Source organism: Vipera berus (assembly GCF_964194415.1).
Source record: "Vipera berus genome assembly, chromosome: W".
Lineage (NCBI taxonomy): Eukaryota > Metazoa > Chordata > Lepidosauria > Squamata > Viperidae > Vipera > Vipera berus.
Window position 1 is genome coordinate 52,104,441 of NC_138210.1, and position 19,534 is coordinate 52,123,974.

The following is a 19,534-nucleotide window of genomic DNA, read 5'->3' on the forward strand; positions in this document are numbered from 1 at the left end:
CTAGAACATTAAGGACAAGAAAATGCAGGTTAGATCTGGCTGCTTGTATTGAAAATGTGTTCTGCACTGAAGCCTACTAGAATCACATTTGGGTAACACATGAGTGCTTGAACCCGTTAAACATCTAGAGCAGGGGTGTCAAAGTGCTGGCCTGTGGGCCGGATGCATCATGCCGAAACCACGCCCACCCCAGCTCCGGCAATGGGTAAAAAGTCGCGATACGTGGCGACACATCACATGACGTGGCGAGTTTGACACCCCTGATCTAGAAGCTATATCTATATATGTTAAGTTTGGGGATAGGTTGTGACATACATGTTGTTGGAAGCTGGCTGGGAAAGTTGCAGATTACGATCGTAGGACCCCAGGTTGCTGCAACCGTCAAAAATATATGCCTGTTTATCAAGCGCCTGACTTCTGACTAGCGGAATGTGGCGATGCTGTGACAGTTATAAGTACAGGCTGGTGCTGAGTCACTTTTTTTCAGCGTTGTTGTAAATTTGAATGGTTGCTAAATAAATAGTTGTTAAGTCAAGGACTACTATAGTAATAGTAATACCACAATCTCTCAGGTCCTTATTACTGTAATTAGCATAGCCTCTTTTTAAGATGGTGGGTTTCCTCTATAAACACACTCATACCCAAGTCCTCTTCTGGCTTGATCACTGCAACGCGTTCTGTATGGGGCTGCCCTTGAAGTTTTAAACTGGTCCACAATGCAGTGGTGCAAACCGTGATGGGCATACCTCAGTGTGCCTATAAAGATTAGCCTTTTGTGAAGCCTCCAAACTGGGTGACATTGCGGGGCAATCTTATTCAACTGAACGAGACAGCAACACATAAGGGGGCTAAAAATGGGTGCTGTTTAATGCTTTGGGGGGAGCTCAGTTTTGTAGCTGGGACTATTTTCTGAAAGTGATGTGGCCTTGCTTATCACGGAGGAAGAGAGGCAACTATTTGAAGCGGTGCCTCACACTACAGTAGTTACAGAGGTAAAATAGATCACCATCAGATTTTTCTGTAGCTAGTTAGAAAGTCTCTGGGCCCTGCAAGGCTCTTCTTCAAGCAGGAAAGAAAAGACCGTTCCAGTCTGGAACTGTCCAAATGGAAACCTGCGCACAATTCTTTTAACAAGCAGTGGTTTCCCCTCTCATTTGGGATCTCTCATGCCTGTACAGGATTTTGTGCAAATAAAGCAGCAATTCTGTGCCATCAGGTTGAAGGATGCTAAAGAAAGGAGGGGGGGGGGAGGGAAGGAAGAGAGGAAGTGAGAAAAAGTATGACAAGCAGAGGTGGTGAGCTTTCTGTGTGCTGGCCCTTTAAGAGATAGCCCTCCCAGCGCTGTTCCTGGGCGATGGCTTTTAAAAAGCCTGAGCGCTCTAGTCCTAATGCATTGTGTGGTACATCAGCTACGGAAGGTGCAGGTGAGTGCTCAGGGTGTGTGTGTGTGTGTGTGTGTATGTGTGTGTGTGTGTAACCAAAAGGATTGGAGTGTGGATGGGGCTCTTGCCTGACAGAGCTGTGGGTTGCAAGGAGCCTCTTGCGCTATCGATTTTGTCTTGGCTTTAGAACTTCGATGGGCAAAGCGCAGAGCCCTGTGAGGTAGGTCACAGGGGAGCAGACTTCTACATTAGAGTCCAGACAGCAGAAGCCCTTCCTCTGTGATTTAATTGGCACTTTGACTCATTTAGAATTGGGAAGGCATTTTCTTTCCCACCCACATCAACCAGCAGGCTTGGAAGTGGATGCCGTTCCATCATTTCATTTCGATGTCATACTCAAGACAGGAGCTTTCTCCCTCCTGGTGACCAGCGGTTCTTGCTGGGAACGATGGCGAGGGGGGTGGGTGGGTTATAGTCCAGCACGTGGAAGGCCTCAGAGACTGGTGAAATAAAGCCTGGGGTTTGGCCAGAGAGATCTGCAGTCATTTTCCCCAATGGCGAAGCCAACTAGCTAGTCTTTTGGAAATGCTTATTCCTCAAGCTGGTTTGCTTCTTGGGATGGTTGCGAGAATAACATAAATGGTCCCATATGCAATATCCTGAGCTCCCTTGAAGAAAAGGTGTGGATTTGAGGGCTTCATCCCTGTTATTTATTCATAATTCTGAGATCTGGTGGAGCTAACTTGTGAATTAACGACTGGGCTGCATACCGTACTCCTCTTGGGGGATCCTTGGGGCAGTTGTCCTGCATAGGACTTGAACGCAGCAGTTCCTCAGATTTACTGTATCCTGAAGAGCTCTCCTTGTCCGCTGGGTGAGGTTTGGGCCTTGGAAGGTCTACTCAGGCAGGAGGTATGGTTTGCACGGTGATCTTCTGCAGCTGCCTGACCTTAGAAGCTGCAACTTTAATCCGATCTTCTTGATCCCAGATGGATCTTTTGTGTGGGGTTGGCGCTGGGCTAAGATGCAGAGGCCGTAGCGTGGTGGGCAGGTGGTGAAATGGGGCTCAGGGCCCTCACCGACTCTCCTGGGCTCAAGGGCTCAAGAAGGAAATGGTGCTGGTGGTGGTAACTGCATGCTCCCAGTGATGACTGTGTGGGGTTAACGATGTGCTGTTTTGCAGGAACCATGAGCCGCAAAGTTGTGAGGTCCAGTAAGTTCCGTCACGTCTACGGACAACCGGTGAAGGCTGACCAATGCTATGATGACATCCGTGTTTCTCAAATGACATGGGATGGGAACTTTTGCTCTGTCAACCCCCAATTCTTAGCCATCGTCGTGGAGGCTAGTGGTGGAGGAGCCTTCCTGGTCCTGCCATTGTCTAAGGTGCCCTCCCCCACCTTCGTAACACCCCCTCCCCCTCCCGCTTTGAGACCTCTTTCAAAGCTTTTGTGGTTTATCCCAGGTCTTCTTCCCAGCCACGCTCAATGCAGTCTCTTGCCGAGGAATCCTATAGAAAACTGCAAATCTAACTTCTGGCTTCTTACCCGTCCTCTGCTTTTTTGTGTGTGGTTTTCTGGGGACTTGCACAGCGTGCAAGAAGGGGCCAGGGATTGGTGGAACTGCTGATTTCTTTTTACCTTAAATGGTTAGGACCTGTTACAGAAATAAAATGAAAAAAAAGAAAAAAAATGAAGAAGAGGAAGTGGCTTTGGGGGCAGCAGGCGGAAAAAGAACCGACATCAGTTGGCAATAATTAAAGTTCTCCTCTGTGCTTTCTCGTGACGATTCTAGTTTCACACTAAACTCCATTTCTTCAGTAGTTGAACCCAAAACTCAGCAGTCCTGATTCTCACCCCTGTGGTCTAATCCATTCAAAAATGGAAGCTTGCAAGTTGGTTCCTCAAGATCTCCCATGCTCTCTGACTAGCTGAGCTTTATATTTGGTAGCAGGGATTGGCTTCCTCTCCTGCTTTCTGTAATGTGTAACTTCTCTTTCTCACAGTCTGATTGTATGCTTTAAGCATCTCCTTGGGAGGCCACAATAGCTACGTGAAGTTTCCTCCAAATTTGATGACTACCGTTGTTATGAATTACTCTAGCCGTTACATTTTCCCCCTTTCAAAATCAACGTTTAGATGTAGATGAAGACGGTGGATTGCTTTTCCAGTCTTCCTTGGCAAGGATCTTATGCTTGCCCCCAGGATGTATCTCATGACTTCAGCATGACATGGAGAGGTTTCGGAGACGGCAAGCAATAAACAGTGTGGGAAAGGAGAGGTGGAGAATGTAGAAGACAGACAGCATGTAAACCAGGCTGGTGGCCATAAGATCTCCATTCTTTTCCCATTTGGATAAGTAGCAGTAGATTCAACCCACTGGCCTAATGTTTTTCCTGGATTCCAGGTAGTGAATTCCAGCCCGATCAACTCTTGCACCTTGGAGGCAATGGATGGGAAGATCACAGAAAGAGAAGGAATGGGGAAATGGAAATCTTAAAATTCAAATTGTGGAAATTGCTGAAGGGATAGCAATTGGTTGCAAGATCCTCAAGTCTTGTTGCTCCAGGTGCTTAGGGGCTTTGCCAACCATTTAAAAAAAGAGTTAAAGCAAACTTTAAAAACAAAAAAAAAACCCCAAAACCACCACAACTCCCCCTCCCAGCAGTGAGGCCTGCCTGCTTCCAACTCTCTTAACAGAGATTGATGTTAACAACATTTTCACAAGCGAAAAGTTGTGATTTGCTATGAGAATGATTCAGCATGTTAAGTGTCGTATAAACTAAATAGATAAAAATAGAGACAGCAGTAATGTCTGTAGATCCAGCTACGGTTAAAGGCACAGAAGCAGTGCCTTGGTAAAAAATAAAAATTTATTTTTTTATTTTATTTTATTAAACTTATATAACCGCCCTTCTCCCATAGGACTCAGGGCGGTTCACAACGTTTTTTAAAACAATGCAACAACTTACAAAAATTAAAAACAAAATAATTACACTAACCTTGAAATAAAACCCGATTACAATTAAAAATACAATTAAAACCCCAGTTAATACTCTCAGTCTAGGCCAGAAAGCTCGAAGAGCCAGGTCTTCAGGTCCCGGTGGAATGAGCGAAGGCAACCCTATTGTTATTTTTCCTGAATGCAGAAAGATGTGGGATTCTGGGAAGGGGGTGGGCTAGAAGGATCTATAAAGACATGCCTGTGAAAGAGCTAATTAAAGAAGGAAAATGGGTGGGCGGGACAGAAATTAAGAAAGAGATGGAAGGATCTTGGCAGTTATAACTGAAAGAAAAGGAGGAGGGTGCAAAAATCCAGATGCCTAGTAGCTATGGATGCTAAAAGTTTGGTCTGGCAATTAGTTTGCTGCAGGATTTGTTCTGTTTTAAACTTTTTAACATTTTATGAGAGTTTCTCTTCCTCTTAAGAAGTTGTTGGGCAACAACATGGTTAGGCCTCCACCTTGTTCCCAACCTGCTAAGGGTCTTCCTCTAGCTCCTGGGCCCCTTTGTTTCTTTCCCATTCACCCACCCTCTCCAAATGCAAGTGGGATAACTCAGCGCTAACCTTAGGTAAAGCTAAGGTAAAGATTTCCCTCCAGGGGTGACTCTTGAGGGATGGTGCTCATCGCTGTTTCCTAGCCGAAGGAGCCTGCATTCTCCAAAGATGCTTCCATGGTCACATAGCTGGCATTATATGCCGAGGCGCGTGGAGTGCTGTTATCTTCCCACCAGTGGTACCTATTTATCTACTTACATTTGCATGCTTTCGAACTGCTAGGTTGGCAAGAGCAGGGGCAAGTAATGGGAGCTCACCCCGTCATGTGGCGCTTGGGTCTCAAACTGCCGAGCTTCCAGTCAACAAATCCAGAGTCTTAACCACTAGACCACCACGTACCCTTGCTGACCTTAGCACCCTCTAATTCTGAAGTCGGATCCCCTTCAGAGTGATTGATCTGATTGATGCTTCTCTGTGTTTTATTTCATAAACCAGACTTTGGTGTGCGTGGTGCGAAGCTACCCTTTTTATCTCTCCTCTGTTGTGATAAAGGCAATGGAGATTAAAGAGATTGGGACAGGATGATGCTGGTCAACTTGTGCTTGCGACAGGCCTTGGAAGGCATTCTTTCAGTTCTGGATGTTTGTCACAAGAAGGTTGGGGGAAATGAATGCGGTCCGTTTATTGCTTGCTCTCCCTGATCACCTATGCTGATAGAATGAGCCCAGGAATAATTGGGTCTGCTGGTTCTCATCATTATATGGCTTCCCATGGGCCATGTTCTCGAAGCAGAATGTCCATTTCGTGGAATACTGAAAAACGGAGCACAAACCCTGGGAAGTAAGAGTTGCGAGTTGAAATAAATCTCCGATGCCTCCTTCATTCTCTCCCTCTCCTCCTATTTTTGCAGACTGGTCGCCTGGATAAGGCCCACCCTGTGGCCTCAGGGCACACAGCCCCTGTGTTAGACGTAGAGTGGTGCCCCCACAACGACCATGTTATTGCCAGCTCATCTGAGGACTGCACTGTTATGGTAAGTGGCCAAATAAATAAAAGGGAGAAGGAGAGGGAAGGGACTGGCTTCAGGGCACCAGTGGACAGTTTGCCTGGATGCCACAAAACCAGAGGCACTTGACGTTCTTGAGGACATCACTGGTCACAACCTTGCCTTGTTGCTTACAGGTTTTTTTTAAAAAGTAGCAGGAGGCTACTAGGGATTGGGCCAAACTCTTGTCATCCTGGGCCACCACCTTTTTGACTTGGGCTTATTAGAGTTGTGCTCCAATGCATTTGGAGAACGTTGAGTTTGTTAGCCCTCATCCAACCCGCCATCTTGATTTCTTTCAGTAGGAGCTCCCCATAGTAAACCCACCCCCTCTGAGACTTACGACTGGTAGATAACAATTCCTGCTGGAACTGTTTCCCCTCAGAAAAATCAGGAGTGAGCAGAAAAAGGGAAGAAAAGAGAAGCGACAAGCTGAATGTCCCATTCTGGGAGATAAAGAGGAGTCCGAGGGGGCAAAAAGCCGGGAATTGTGGGGAAAAAAACGAATGTCCTATAGAGCAGGGCACTTAAAGAAGTGTCAAACGAAGGGAAACTGGATGGCAGACAAGCAAGGTTATCTCAGGCTCTCTTACCATCTCCAAACAATATGCCTCACAGTTTGCCTCCTGTGCCCCAGAGTGACTTGCATGCCATCTGTTCTCTGCAACAATTCAAGGCACTGAACTAGATCATCTCCAAAATATTAAAGATAGCCCCACTCTCCTCTAGGTCACTTTTAAGACTTGACCACCCAGGCAGGCAGACAGACATGAGACGAGAGGTCTGACAAAAGGCAAAGTAAGGGGTGCCTTTTCTTTCCAGCTCTCTTTGGCCATCTTCTTTACTTCTTGTCTTGCGTGTTTTTAGGTCTGGTCGGTGCCTGAAGGGGGTCTTACAAGATCTTTGAACGAACCCCTGGTGACTCTTGAAGGCCACTCTAAAAGGGTGGGGATTGTGACCTGGCACCCAACAGCCCAGAACCTCCTGCTGAGTGCAGGTGAGGAAAATCAGGCCCAAAGATGGGCCCAGGGCAACAGCCGCCACCTGCCACCTTCCTATTCATGAGTCTTGTCTTCTTCCCATCTGCTACAGGCTGCGACAATGTCGTAAACGTCTGGGACGTGAGTGTTGGTCAGGCGGCCATTTCCTTGGATGAGTTGCACCCGGATGTCATCTACAGCGCAGCTTGGAACCAGGACGGCTCTTTGCTCTGCACAGCCTGCCGGGATAAGCACGTGCGGCTTTTCGACCCTCGGGCAGGGGGCACCACTGCAAATGTAGGAAAAACTTTCACACTTTGAAAAGTCTAAAAACTGGCAGGTCCAAGAAGGGGCCGATTTTTGATCAGGATGCAAATTAGATCAATAATTGCCTGAGTGAGCAGATCTGTCTGGTCCCCCAAATGGAGTGCCTGCTTTTCTTCTAATGTTGTTTACTTTCGGCTGTGTTGGCTAAAATAGGTATTGAAGGCCAGCAATGGGGAGAGCTAAGTTTCCAGCCAGCCATGAACTAATTAGGGTGATTTATGTTTCCAAGTATACAATCGCGAGGTTGCAGAAATGTTGCCATCACTTATTCCTTGATTTTTGTACCTGCAAATTCAAAACATGCTTCTGTTTGAATCCGGAGACTTCCTTGTTAGCATTTATCCCCAGCGTGATCTCAGTCGTTTGGTCCTCATTTAACCAAAGAATTCGTGGGAAAATCTCAGCACATCTGTAGAGAAAAAGAGAGAGGTGGCCCCATAACAAGCTAGGGAGGATAGAATAGGCTGAGTAATCGCAGAATGCTAATTGACTGATGCAAAAGCTGAAAACTCGATAGGATAGAGATTGACTTTGGAATGGTTTATGTGAAAGCCTTAATAGAAGCAGTCTGTATGGATAGACCCTGACTTAACGACATTTGCAAATTGCATTTGCTAAGCAATGCTGCCATTAAGCAAGTCATCATATGACTGGATACATTTTTTCCTACCGTTTTTATCATGGTTGTTAAGCAAACCATGTGGTCGTTAAGCAAATCAAGTGGTCTTTAAGTGAACCCTGCTTCCCCAGTTGACTTTGCTTTCCAAAAGCTGACTGGGAAGGCTGCAAATTGCAATCGTGTGACAGCAACACACTGAAATCATTGTAAATGCAAGCGGGTTGCAAAGTCTCAAATTGCAATCACCTGACTGCATAGGATGGAGTGCAGTGCAATTTCAGACTGTCATTAAGTTGTTATGTTGAGAGCAACCTGAACCACAATAGGTTGTTCTATTTCCTACAGGCCTTGGTAAATTATCGCTAATGAAAATACAGGCAGTCCTCGACTTATGATCCCAACTGATCCCAACACTTCTGTTGCTAAGCAAGACAGTTGTTAACTGACTTTTGCTCCATTTCCTTGCCACAGTTGTTACGTTAATCTCTACAGTTGTTAAGTGAATCTGGCTTCCCCATTGACTTTGCTTGTCAGAAGGTCACAAAAGAGAATCACATGACACACACACCCCCCAGGACACTGCGACCGTCATAAATATGAACCAGATGCCAAGTATCCAAATTTTGATCATGTGACCATGGGAATGCCACAACAGTTGTAAATGTGAAAAACAAGTCGTAAGTCACTAGTTTTCAGTGCCATTGTAACATTGAATGGTTACTAAAAGAATGGTTGTAAGCAGTGGTGGGATTCAGCCGGTTCGCACCACCTCGGCAGAACCGGTAGCTAATTTTTTTGTTGCCCAGGTCCAGAACGGACTTCCAGAAGCAGCATCCACACAGAGAACCGGTTGTTCACATATTTGAATCCCACCACTGGTTGCAAGTTGAGGATTACCTGTATTTCTTGTTACTTTAATGCCTGCTTTTAAAGGCCACCGGTGGCCATCCTCACGTCTTCCAGATTGATTTATCATCGAGAAATGTTTCCTTTGGTTCAGACAGTATTCCCCTCCCCCCCCCCAATATTAATTTGGCCAAATGAGATATTTTGTGCTGGGACAGAAGGCTGGAAGATGACCCAATAAATTGGGATGATTTCTCACTGTCAAGAAAATAATAATAATAATAATAATAATAATAATAATAATAATAATAATAATAATAAGAAGGAGGAGGAGGAGGAGGAGGAGGAGGAGGAGGAGGAGGAGGAGGAGGAGGAAGGGACCTTGGAGGTCATCTAGTCCAACCCCCTGCTAAGGCAGGAAACCCTATACCATTTCAGGCAAATGGCTGTCCAGTCTCTTCTTAAAAACCTCCAGTGTTGGAGCATTCACAACTTCTGGAGGCAAGTCGTTCCACTGGTAATTGTTCTCACTGTCAAGAAATTTTTCCTTAGTTCTAGGTTGCTTCTCTCCTTGACTAGTTTCCATCCATTGCTTCTTGTCCTGCTTTCAGGTGCTTTGGAGAATAGCTTGGCTCCCTCTTCTTTGTGGCAGCCCCTGAGAAGTGGGTGAGATTTGGTTATTCAGATTTGATTAACTTCCCTTCTGTTCAAGAAAGTCTCATTTGTCTCACTGTCTCACCCTCAGGAATTGCCACGGGCCCACGAGGGGTCTCGTCCTGTTCGGGCCACGACTGTGAAGGACGGGAAGCTTTTTACGACAGGTTTCAGCCGCATGAGCGAGCGACAGGTGGCCCTGTGGGATCTGGTGAGCAGAGAGAGTGGAGGACACTTTTATAGGTGGCGTTTGGGGCCACGTCTTCTGAAGATTTGAGCAGCAGAAGCCGCCCAAGTGTCCGAGAGATTTGAAAAGTGGGCAGCCCCTACCGTTCAAATAAGGGCAGTGTGGAAAAACGAGGGCATGGATATTGCCAAAGCCTTGCGTTGAAGAAGGAGATTGCTGGAAAGCAAGTTTCAAACATCAAAATCCTCTCCCTTATGCATATTATCATTTTTTTTACAACAAACAATTTCTTAAAGTATACAAAGTAGACACGAGGACATTGCAAGAGGAAATTCACTCTGGGGTTGCAGGGGCCTTCTGTATTTTGTATGGGATTTTGAATGCTTAACACACTTCATTTACTATCAAAGTCTTTAACAACAACCTGTAAAGCAGATCAGTTATGATGCCCTGTTATTGATGGAGGGACAGGCTGAAATTCTGCCCAGAGATCAAGAGTTTCTTGCTCAGAAATCTGGATAATTGTTCTTTTTTTGGGGGGGGGGTGTCTACCTTGAAGGCAGTGTTGATTCCTGGGGATTGCCTAGATCAGGGGTAGGCAACCTCGGCTCTTTTATGACTCATGGACTTCAACTCCCAGAATTCCTGAGTCACAGGAATTCTGGGAGTTGAAGTCCATGAGTCATAAAAGAGCCGAGGTTGCCTACCCCTGGCCTAGACAAGCCCCTCAGCTTCCTTGGCAAGATTTTTTCAAAGTAGTTTGCCCTTACCTCTTTCCTAGGGCTGAGAGTGAATGACTGGCCCAAGATCAACCCGCTGGCTTAATGCCCAAGGCCGGACTAGAACTCATGATCTCTCAGTTTCTAGCTTGATGCTTTAAAACCACTACATCACACCGGCTCTTTGCACTGTTCTTAGACCACAGAAACCCACAAGTATGTTTTGTAAGAAGTTTATGCTTTTTCTGCAAGTAGAACTATGGCTAAACTGGAAGTGTCTGTGAGGAACTGGGAAGGAAATGGGGAAGCGGTGCGGTTTGGATGAGAAGAGGCAACATAGTCAGGATGTAGGAAGCAAGCAAGCAAACATTTGGAAGGGATTTTGTCTTAATTAACTCAGTGTAACTCTGGCTAGGAATTTACTCTTAGTTTTTATGTTTTATCCCAGACTAACACTACAAATGTCTTTCTGAAACTCTTCCTTCCTTCCTTTCCTTTCCTTCTTTCCTTCTTTCCTTTCCTTCCTTCTAGAGAAATCCTGAGGAACCATTGACTCTTCAGGAGCTGGACACAAGCAGTGGTGTACTCTTGCCTTACTATGACCCAGATACCAACGTGGTTTACCTGACTGGCAAGGTGAGTCCTGCGTGGAGGGAAGAGACTGGCAATGCCAAATCTAGAAGCAGCCTTTCGGATGAGCTAAGTGGGGGGTTCAAGTGAGAGGTCCTTTTATTAAGGAGAAATTCAAAAACCTCAACATCCATTGCAGGGTGACAGCAGCATCCGGTACTTTGAGCTGACCGGCGAAGCTCCCTACGTGCACTATTTATCCATGTTTACTTCCAAGGAGTCGCAGCGAGGAGGCGGATGGATGCCCAAACGAGGGCTGGATGTCAGCAAGTGCGAGATTGCCAGGTAGAAAATGTGTGGTTTTCTCACCTGCTTCCTCCAAGAGGTTCACAGTGATGTAACTGGTCTCCCACCCTATTTTTCCCCCCCACACACACACACCACTGGTATCAAGTGAGGATGACAAATAGCAATGGTACAAAACCTCTGCAAGCTTCATCCCTGTATAGTAGCCTGACAACTTTCTTGCACTGTGTTGCAATCCATCACTCAGATTCCTTTAGCCAAGCAGAAATCATGCCTGGGATTTGTTTTAAGGAGACTCTTCCAAAGATTTTCTTTCTCCTTCCTTGAATCACGTTTTTATTCCTTCTAGATTTTACAAACTACACGAGAGGAAATGTGAGCCCATTGCTATGACGGTGCCCCGGAAGGTAAGCGTGGAACGACCATTTTAAGATTGGTAGGAAAAAGCAGTTCATAGCAGGGAAGGAAAGGGCTGAGACCGGAGTCTCTTTGAGCCTAAAGAACCATCTCCCTAGGAAGCTGCGTAGGAACCATTCATCCATTTAGGTGGGCGTCATCTGCATCAGAGTTGTCAAGGTTGTGTTTCTTGTGGATAATTTCTGGGGGATTGCAGGCAGGCAAGGAGTTTCTTCGGCTCTGACTGGATGGTGGGGGAATGGAAGGATTTATATTCCTTGCAGATAGTTGGTCATTTGCATTCTTTTAGAGAGTCGTTGAGGCCACTTGGAGGTTTTATCTGTGTCCTCAAGGTCACCTGAGTGGTGCAAATGGGTGTGGAGCCTCCTTGGAATTGCGGTCCTCTGTCCAAAATGTGGACTTTGCTGTCTTCAAAAGAGAGGACCCCTGGTTTGAAAGAGGGCTCAAAGAGGCCATCTGTGTCAAAACTGAACAGCCCTCTCTGAAGAGGGGAAGGGATATGACATCATCTATCTCCAGCCTACAACACCGTCCTTTCGGCAGGAAGCCCGGAAACTTAAGGAGAAGCAGCAAGGCTGTTGACTGGGAGAATTCCCTGATTTACTTGGAAGAGGGCAAAATAATGGGTTCACATGTCATGTCAAGTCATGGCTTCGTTAACGAGGGTTGGTTGAGCCAATGAGGATGGCAGACTTAAAATGTGAAACTTATCACTTATAGAATAAATCACTTTACGGAAGAGAATTGCTAGTTCATACAACGTGCTAAACCTGAACCCAGCAAACATATAACATATCGTATATGTCAGGGGTAGGCAACCTTGGCTCTTTTAGGACTCGTGGACTTCAACTCCCAGCATTCCTGAGCCAGCCATGCTGAGGGGAAAGGGAGAGGTTTCCAAGCTGAGCCATGCTGGCTCAGGAATGCTGGGAGTTGAAGTCCACAAGTCATAAAAGAGCCCCTGGTATATGTTTTTGCCTGGGGAGGCACTGCTGGGGTGCTGAAGCACTTCCATAGGCAGTCCTGTAAGAAGGAGGTCTACACCGCTGGCACCGTTTTCCTGAAAGGAAGGACTGCTGCCACGGGGCACTCTTTTATTTTGAATTAGAGAAGCTCTCAGATGGACACGCGAGGTTTCCCCCCCCCCCCCACGCCAGACCCTTGCTCAGGGGATGGAGGGCCGCTTTATCTTTCTCTCGGGCTTTGAAGGAAAAGTGGCCAGAGGGCTCCTCATTTACCTCAGACCCCCACGTCCAAAAGAGCCGTCCTCACACAGGGCAGCTCCTCCTCCTGAGCAAGCCGCATCTTGAGGAGGCTCTCCACCAAAAGGGGGTCATTCCTTCTGCTCCCCCTCTTCTTTCCCAGCCCCACCCTCGGCCCACGAAAACCAAAACGGGGGGGGGGGGGCAGAGGGGAAGCTCCCCGTCGCTGGATATGGCTTTGTGTGAATCCAACCATTGTGGTAAAAGGGAGCCTTGATTTAGGAAGCCTACGTATTCTCGATTTAGGAATTTTTGTAGTCATAGGATTTGGTAGATGACCATTACGCCAATTTTTCCCAAGATGATATCCTGCAGAAATGTAGAATTTCAAGTCCTATAACCTCCTAGGCAGCCTGTTAATTAGTGACAGTTGGTAAACGGGGGTGGGGGGCTGGGCTCCTGTTTCTGGGGACAATATGGTGCTTGGGAGCCCCTCCTAGCATCTAATGCACCACTGGATCTTTTGGTTTGATCTAGTGTGCTTTTCCCATTTTTGATCCAGTTGTGAAGGCCACAGAAGAAGATTCCCAGTGACGTAAATCATTTTAAATCGCTTGCGGTTCTCTCAGATCCGTAGTCCTTACAGAAACATTGGTAAATGCCACTGATTCACTGAGAGAGCTCGTCTATGCCAAAATGATCAGAGCCTTGGTTTAACACGCGTAACCTTTATCCCTGAATAAAAGTTGCAAAGCTATCTGCCCAATTTCTTGAGACAGCTGTAGTAGCCATTTGCCCACTGAACAGGAAGCATTCCCCTTCTGTATCTCCAATCTTTTGGGCAAATGTCAGAGTGGATTCGACTCCTGGAGGCTAGGCAGGTGGTCCTCGACTCCCACGTTTGTTTAGTGACTTTTCAAAGTTGCAGTAGCACTGGAAAAAGTGACCTATGACCAATTTTTCACACTTAAGATGGTTGCAGCATTCCCACCCCCGGTCATGTGATTAAAATTCAGGAGCTTGGCAACTTTACGACGGTTACGGTGTCCCAGGATCATGTGTTCACCTTTGGCGACCTTCTGGCAAGCACAATCAATGTGGGAGGGCAGATTCACCTAACAACCATGTTGTTAACAACTGCAGTGATTCATGTAACCACCGTGACAAGAAAGGTCGTCAAGTGGGCAAAATCTCACCTTAACTCTTTTGCTTAGCAATGGAAATTTTGGGCTCAGTGGTGGCCCTAAGTCGAGGGCTACCTGGACAAAAGCTTGCCTGAATAGAATATTAAGATTTGAGGTGTGTAGCGAGAGGCTGAATTTCTGTTTTTAAATCTGGATGGGAGAGGCTTTTCCTCGTTGCAATACTGAGCCTGTGTTTTTGTATGGTTTCTGCAGTCGGACCTGTTCCAAGAGGACCTGTATCCTGACACAGCTGGTCCAGACCCTGCCTTGACCTCAGAGCAGTGGCTAGCAGGCAAGGACGCAAGGCCCATCCTCATTTCGCTCAAGGACGGCTACATTCCCCAGAAGAGCCGAGAGTTCAAAGTCAACCAGACTCTCCTGCAGGGGCCCAAGAGAAGCCAGCTTCCACACGAAGGGACACAGCAAGAGGTAAGAAAACCCAAAGGTCTAGATTAGGTCTTCTGGACTGTTTGGTTTAGGATACAATCCATTGACCTTTATGGTCCTCAAACTTCTCTTGGAGGATCACCCAACCTTCTATATGCATCCTTGTGGATGGTGGGGAGGGCTTGTCTTTAACCCTGTGAGAAGTATCTGCCTTTTGTGGTCCTTCAAGGCTTTGGGGAGGTATACCTGATGACTTTTGACATTACTGGAAGAGACGAAGCCCAGCTTTTTAACCTTTGTCCCTTAAAGTCTTATAAATGGGAGAATTTGGCTTAATTTTAAGGATTTTGAAAAAAGTCCCTACTCTCCACTAATGGTAGGGACTTCATGATGCACCCTGCAATCAATTTTTTTTTAAAGGGGACATTACGGCAGAAGGAAGATTAGCATAGGGTTGGTGGGGAAATCTTAGGGCAAGGACAAGTAAACGCTTTGAGTCAAAATTGTAAATTACTGTAAAGGAGCGACAGCACAAACTTTTTTCTAAATAAAATCTTGCTCTTCCAATCCTGTCAGTGGACATAATGATGTTAACTAAGCAATGTGTCCTTTAGGGTCCAGCTTTAGATCAGCTCTCAGAGGACCTGAAACGACTGCAAGCTACTGTGTCGGAGCAGGAGCGACGCATCTCGGAGCTGGAGAGGATTGTGAAGAAATAGCTTCTCTCTCTTTTCCTAGCCAGTCCGGTTCTTCATGAGTCACAATGGACTTTGTTTCACTGGCCTTTTAAAGCCCCTTTGATTTTTCATTTTTTTTTTAAAAAAACGGGTGGATCCTCAGGGCATTATCAAGATTCATCCACCCTAAACTCAGGGCAGAAACTCCAATTTATCTATTCCAGACAGAGCCCTTTTTCCGAGTTAACAGATTCCACCTTGAAAAGATACGAAATATACTTCTTTGCTTAGCCTTGGTGAAGGCATTCAGGATGATAGCCCTTCTAATTTACAACTCTGCAGGCTCTTTTCTCCCAGGCCTCCAGTTTTGGTCTCTGCTTTCTGGTTCCTGCTCTGCTTTTTCCCTTAGAAAACAAATTGTCTTCCTTTGGACTTTTTTTTTTAAAAAAATGCTACATATCCCGTTTCTTAGATTTTTTGCTTTGGAGGGCACGGTTGGGGGGTGGGGTGGGTTTCTTTTTAAAAGGGCTACAATATTTAACTGATCATGGATTGACTGGTATGCATTTTAGTTATTTGGTCAGTAACTCAACCTGAAAATTGCAGGGATTGCAAACCCAGTGGAAGGCAGATTCCCACCTTTGTGAGAGAGGAGGGGAAATCTGTTCAATAAAATATGCTTGTTTCTTTGGAACAGTTTTGCATCTCCGTATTTCATTCAACCCCTTTCATTCATTCAGATTCCTGAAAGTTACATAGCGGGCCTTTTTTTATATTTGTTTAAAATAGTGGTTATTCTTGGGACCAATTTTTTCGTCCCTGCTGTCCAAAAACCCAATCAAATGGCCTCAGTAACCACACAAGCCTAAAACCATCAACCACTATGTGGCAATCTTCTACAGGTAATCCTTGCTATATAAACCATTCATTTAGTGACCGATCAAACTTACAACAGCACTGAAAAAAGTGACTTAGGACCAGATCTTGCACTTACAACTGTTACAGCATCCCCACCATCTCAAAATCCAGGCGCTTGGCAACCAGCATGTATTTACAACGGTGGCATCGTCCCAGGGTTATGTGATCGCCATTTTTCACCTTCCCAGCCAGCTTTTGACAAGCAAAGCCAACGGGGGAAGCTGGGTTCATTTAACAACCGTATGATTCATTTAACAATTACAATGATTCGCTTAACGATGGCAAAAAGGTCATAATATTTGGGTGCAACTCACTTAAACAAACACCGCCTTGCTTGGCAACAGAAATTCTGGTCCCACTTATACTAATCCTCTACTTATGACCAGAACGGAGCCCCAAATTTCTGTTGATAAGCAAGGCAGACGTTAAGTGAATTTTGCCTCATTTTATAACGTTTCTTGCCACAGTTGTTCAAGTGGATCAATGCAGTTGTTAAGTTAGTAACATGGTTGTACAAGTGAATCTGGCTTCTCCACTGACTTTGCTTGTCAGAAGGTTGCCAAAGGGGATCCCGAGACCCTGGGGCATTGCAACCGTCATAAATACATGCCAGTTGCCAAGTGGCTGTGATGATGGGGATGCTGCAAAGGGCATCAGTGTGAAAAATGGTCGTAAGTCACTTTTTTCAGTGCCATCGTAACTTTGAACAGTCACTGAACTAAGTCAAGAACTACCTATGTAGCAAACCGACTTCCACAAAGAATTTAAGACAATCCAATCCAGCATTTTGTAAGTCAGGAACTACCTATGTAGCAAACTGACTTCCACAAAGAATTTAAGACAATCCAATCCAGCATTTTGTAAGTCAGGAACTACCTATGTAGCAAACCGACTTCCACAAAGAATTTAAGACAATCCAATCCAGCATTTTGTAAGGCAGGAACTACCTATGTAGCAAACCGACTTCCACAAAGAATTTAAGACAATCCAATCCAGCATTTTGTAAGTCAGGAACTACCTATGTAGCAAACTGACTTCCACAAAGAATTTAAGACAATCCAATCCAGCATTTTGTAAGTCAGGAACTACCTATGTAGCAAACCGACTTCCACAAAGAATTTAAGACAATCCAATCCAGCATTTTGTAAGTCAGGAACTACCTATGTAGCAAACCGATTTCCACAAAGAATTTAAGACAATCCAATCCAGCATTTTGCTGATGCCGGAGGGAAAGGAAGGAAGCAGTTCTCCCCCTATATCTGGTATTGAAAGGCTCCATGTGCCCAACACAGCTATTAAAACCATGAGCCACTTGATCACTTTATATTCCATGGAACTGTCTCTAACCCATTTTCAGAGATCTTTTCTTTCAGTCGTGATTTGTAGCCAATCCTTTAAATGTAATAGAATTAATTTAATTACTTAACCCACCATCCTATTAATCTAGATCGCTCTTCTCTTGATTAAGCCTGGGGGCCAATTTGAAGAGTTGACAAACTGCCAGTAGTGGCTTCCCCCACCCACCCCCCTCCAAAATGAAATAAGAGTAAGGAGCAGGAGTTCTCATCTCCCCCTAAAGGACTTTTTAAGATTGGGAGGAGCCTGGATTGGAAGGGCCTTTTCCAGGTAACCATGTTTTATTAAAAGACATAAGTTTTGGTGAGCTGCAGCTCACTCTGTAAGACATATAGAGTGTTAAGTTAATTTAAATTGGAGGGAGACAAGAGGAAAAAGGGTAGAAAAATTAAGTTGGTTATGCTACTACAGATGATACATGAGAGGTTACAAGTACCCTATCAATTAACCATTCCAATATAGAGCCTTGGTGGAGCAGTGGGCTAATGCCTCCTTAAGTAACACCAGCTGCCTGCAATTAGTGCAGGTTCGCATCCCACCAGGCTCAAGGTTGACTCAGCCTTCCATCCTTCCCAGGTAGGTAAAATTGAGGACCCAGATTGTTGGGGGCAATTAAGCTGACTTTGTAATAATGCCGCTTGGGGTGTGTGTGTGAAAGCCCTAATAAGCAGGCATATACATAGAATGAAGGCTACTGCTAAGCTTGTAAGCCGCCCTGAGTCTTCGGAGAAGGGCGGGATATAAATGGAATTAAATAAATAAATAAAATAAATATGCTAAAAACCTGTTGTTGAGACTAGAGATTGCCTGAATGCTTTAGATTTATGCAAGCACAAGAATTTCTCACTAAATGGTGCTGATAAAAAGCCTGTTTTTTAAAAAAAAAGTTGAGATCTCTCATGATGTCCTGGCAGATCAAATCCTGGGTATTATTTTGTCCTTCTTTTGAGATCTGATATCAGTGCCTATTAAGCTTTTGTCTTTTAATAAAATTCATTGGTTGGAAAAGCTGCTACCAGACTCCTGGTTTTTGCCACCACAGACTAACCTAGCTCTCCTCCCACAAAGAACTTTTTAACAAATGGAAAGCAGAGACAGAGAGCGCTCCCACCCAAAATTGGTCATGCTGCTTTTTTTGTATCCGCCTAAGTGATACATTTTTTGATGCATCATTTGATCCCCACCAGCAGCCAACACTTAGATAAACAAGGCTCAACACCGAGCAATCAGAGATAAAATGCAGATAGTCCTCACATAACAACCTTATTTAGGATGGCAAGCAATTCCGCCACTAAGTGAAATGCCATTGCTTTCCCACTAGAAAATCAGCTTCACACATTCCACTTCTATTTGCCTTCTAACCACCCCTGCCTTTTTTGAAATGCCTGCTTATTCTTTTGCATGCACTGAAAACAATGCGACTACGCTGGGAGCCCAATGGACACATTACACAAACAGCTTATGTTACTCTCCTGAAATCTCTTCCTCTCCAATCTCTCCACTCTGCCAGGGTTAGGGGTGGGTTGGGAAAGCAAGCAATTTTTGTAGGCAATCTCCCCTTTGCCTGATCCTCCTACCCCCAGCAGAGAGCGAGACTGGAAAGGGATTTCAAGAAAGCAGACTGCTCTTCTACGCATCAAGAATACTGTGATCACATCAACAGTGGGAAAATTTCAGACAAAAGAAGATATTTGTACAATTGCATTGCTTTTGATGTGTAGAACGACAAATGGCTTACTTTCTTGCAATCTCTTTTATCTAATAATTTGCTCTGCAAAGGGGGGGGGAGAGAAATAAAGGTAGGCACACCATCTATTGACTGTAATGTTGATCACATGACTGAAGGACACTGTGAAAGTTATAAATGGTCTGTAAAAGTTATTTTTTTTCAACACCATCATAATCTTGAATAATCACTGAATGACTCTGTGAGAACTACCTGAACTTTAATCAAAGAATCACCAGGGTGGGAACAACACACGTTATCAAAACTGGCAGGGAAGCTACTGCAAATAAAGAGCAAACCTCACACTCGCTGATGTTACCTAGTTGACTAATAAAATGTTGTGATTCAGGGTCAGCCTGTGGGTTCAGCATTTGGGTCGGACGACTCAGAGGAGGAGGAGGGGGGTGTTGGAGAGCCTGCAGAGGACAGTTCTGAGGCTTCGCAGAGCTCTCAGCCAGGCCCCTCCCACCTGGTCACGACGCAGACCCAGCTGTGTGAGCCTGACAGCATGAAGATGACCCACAGCTGGCCCTG

The 19,534-nt window shown here is 45.3% G+C and overlaps 2 protein-coding genes across 2 annotated transcripts in view; one reads left to right on the top strand and one right to left on the bottom strand.

Annotated features, from left to right (window-relative positions):
- LOC308676510 (histone H4) overlaps positions 1-19,534 on the bottom strand; it is a gene marked incomplete at its 5' end in the record, with an annotated part of 198,724 nt that overhangs the window by 49,450 nt on the left and 129,740 nt on the right. The window lies entirely within an intron of this gene.
- Positions 1,355-15,487, top strand: LOC308676490 (coronin-1A-like; the record flags this gene model as incomplete). The annotated part of the gene is made up of 11 exons (XM_081342311.1): positions 1,355-1,424; positions 2,566-2,768; positions 5,791-5,913; positions 6,793-6,922; positions 7,018-7,202; positions 9,443-9,562; positions 10,789-10,893; positions 11,027-11,172; positions 11,483-11,540; positions 14,150-14,365; positions 14,938-15,487. The coding sequence occupies 11 exons, from the start codon at positions 1,355-1,357 to the stop codon at positions 15,040-15,042; spliced, it is 1,461 nt and encodes a 486-aa protein (XP_081198437.1). The 3' UTR covers positions 15,043-15,487.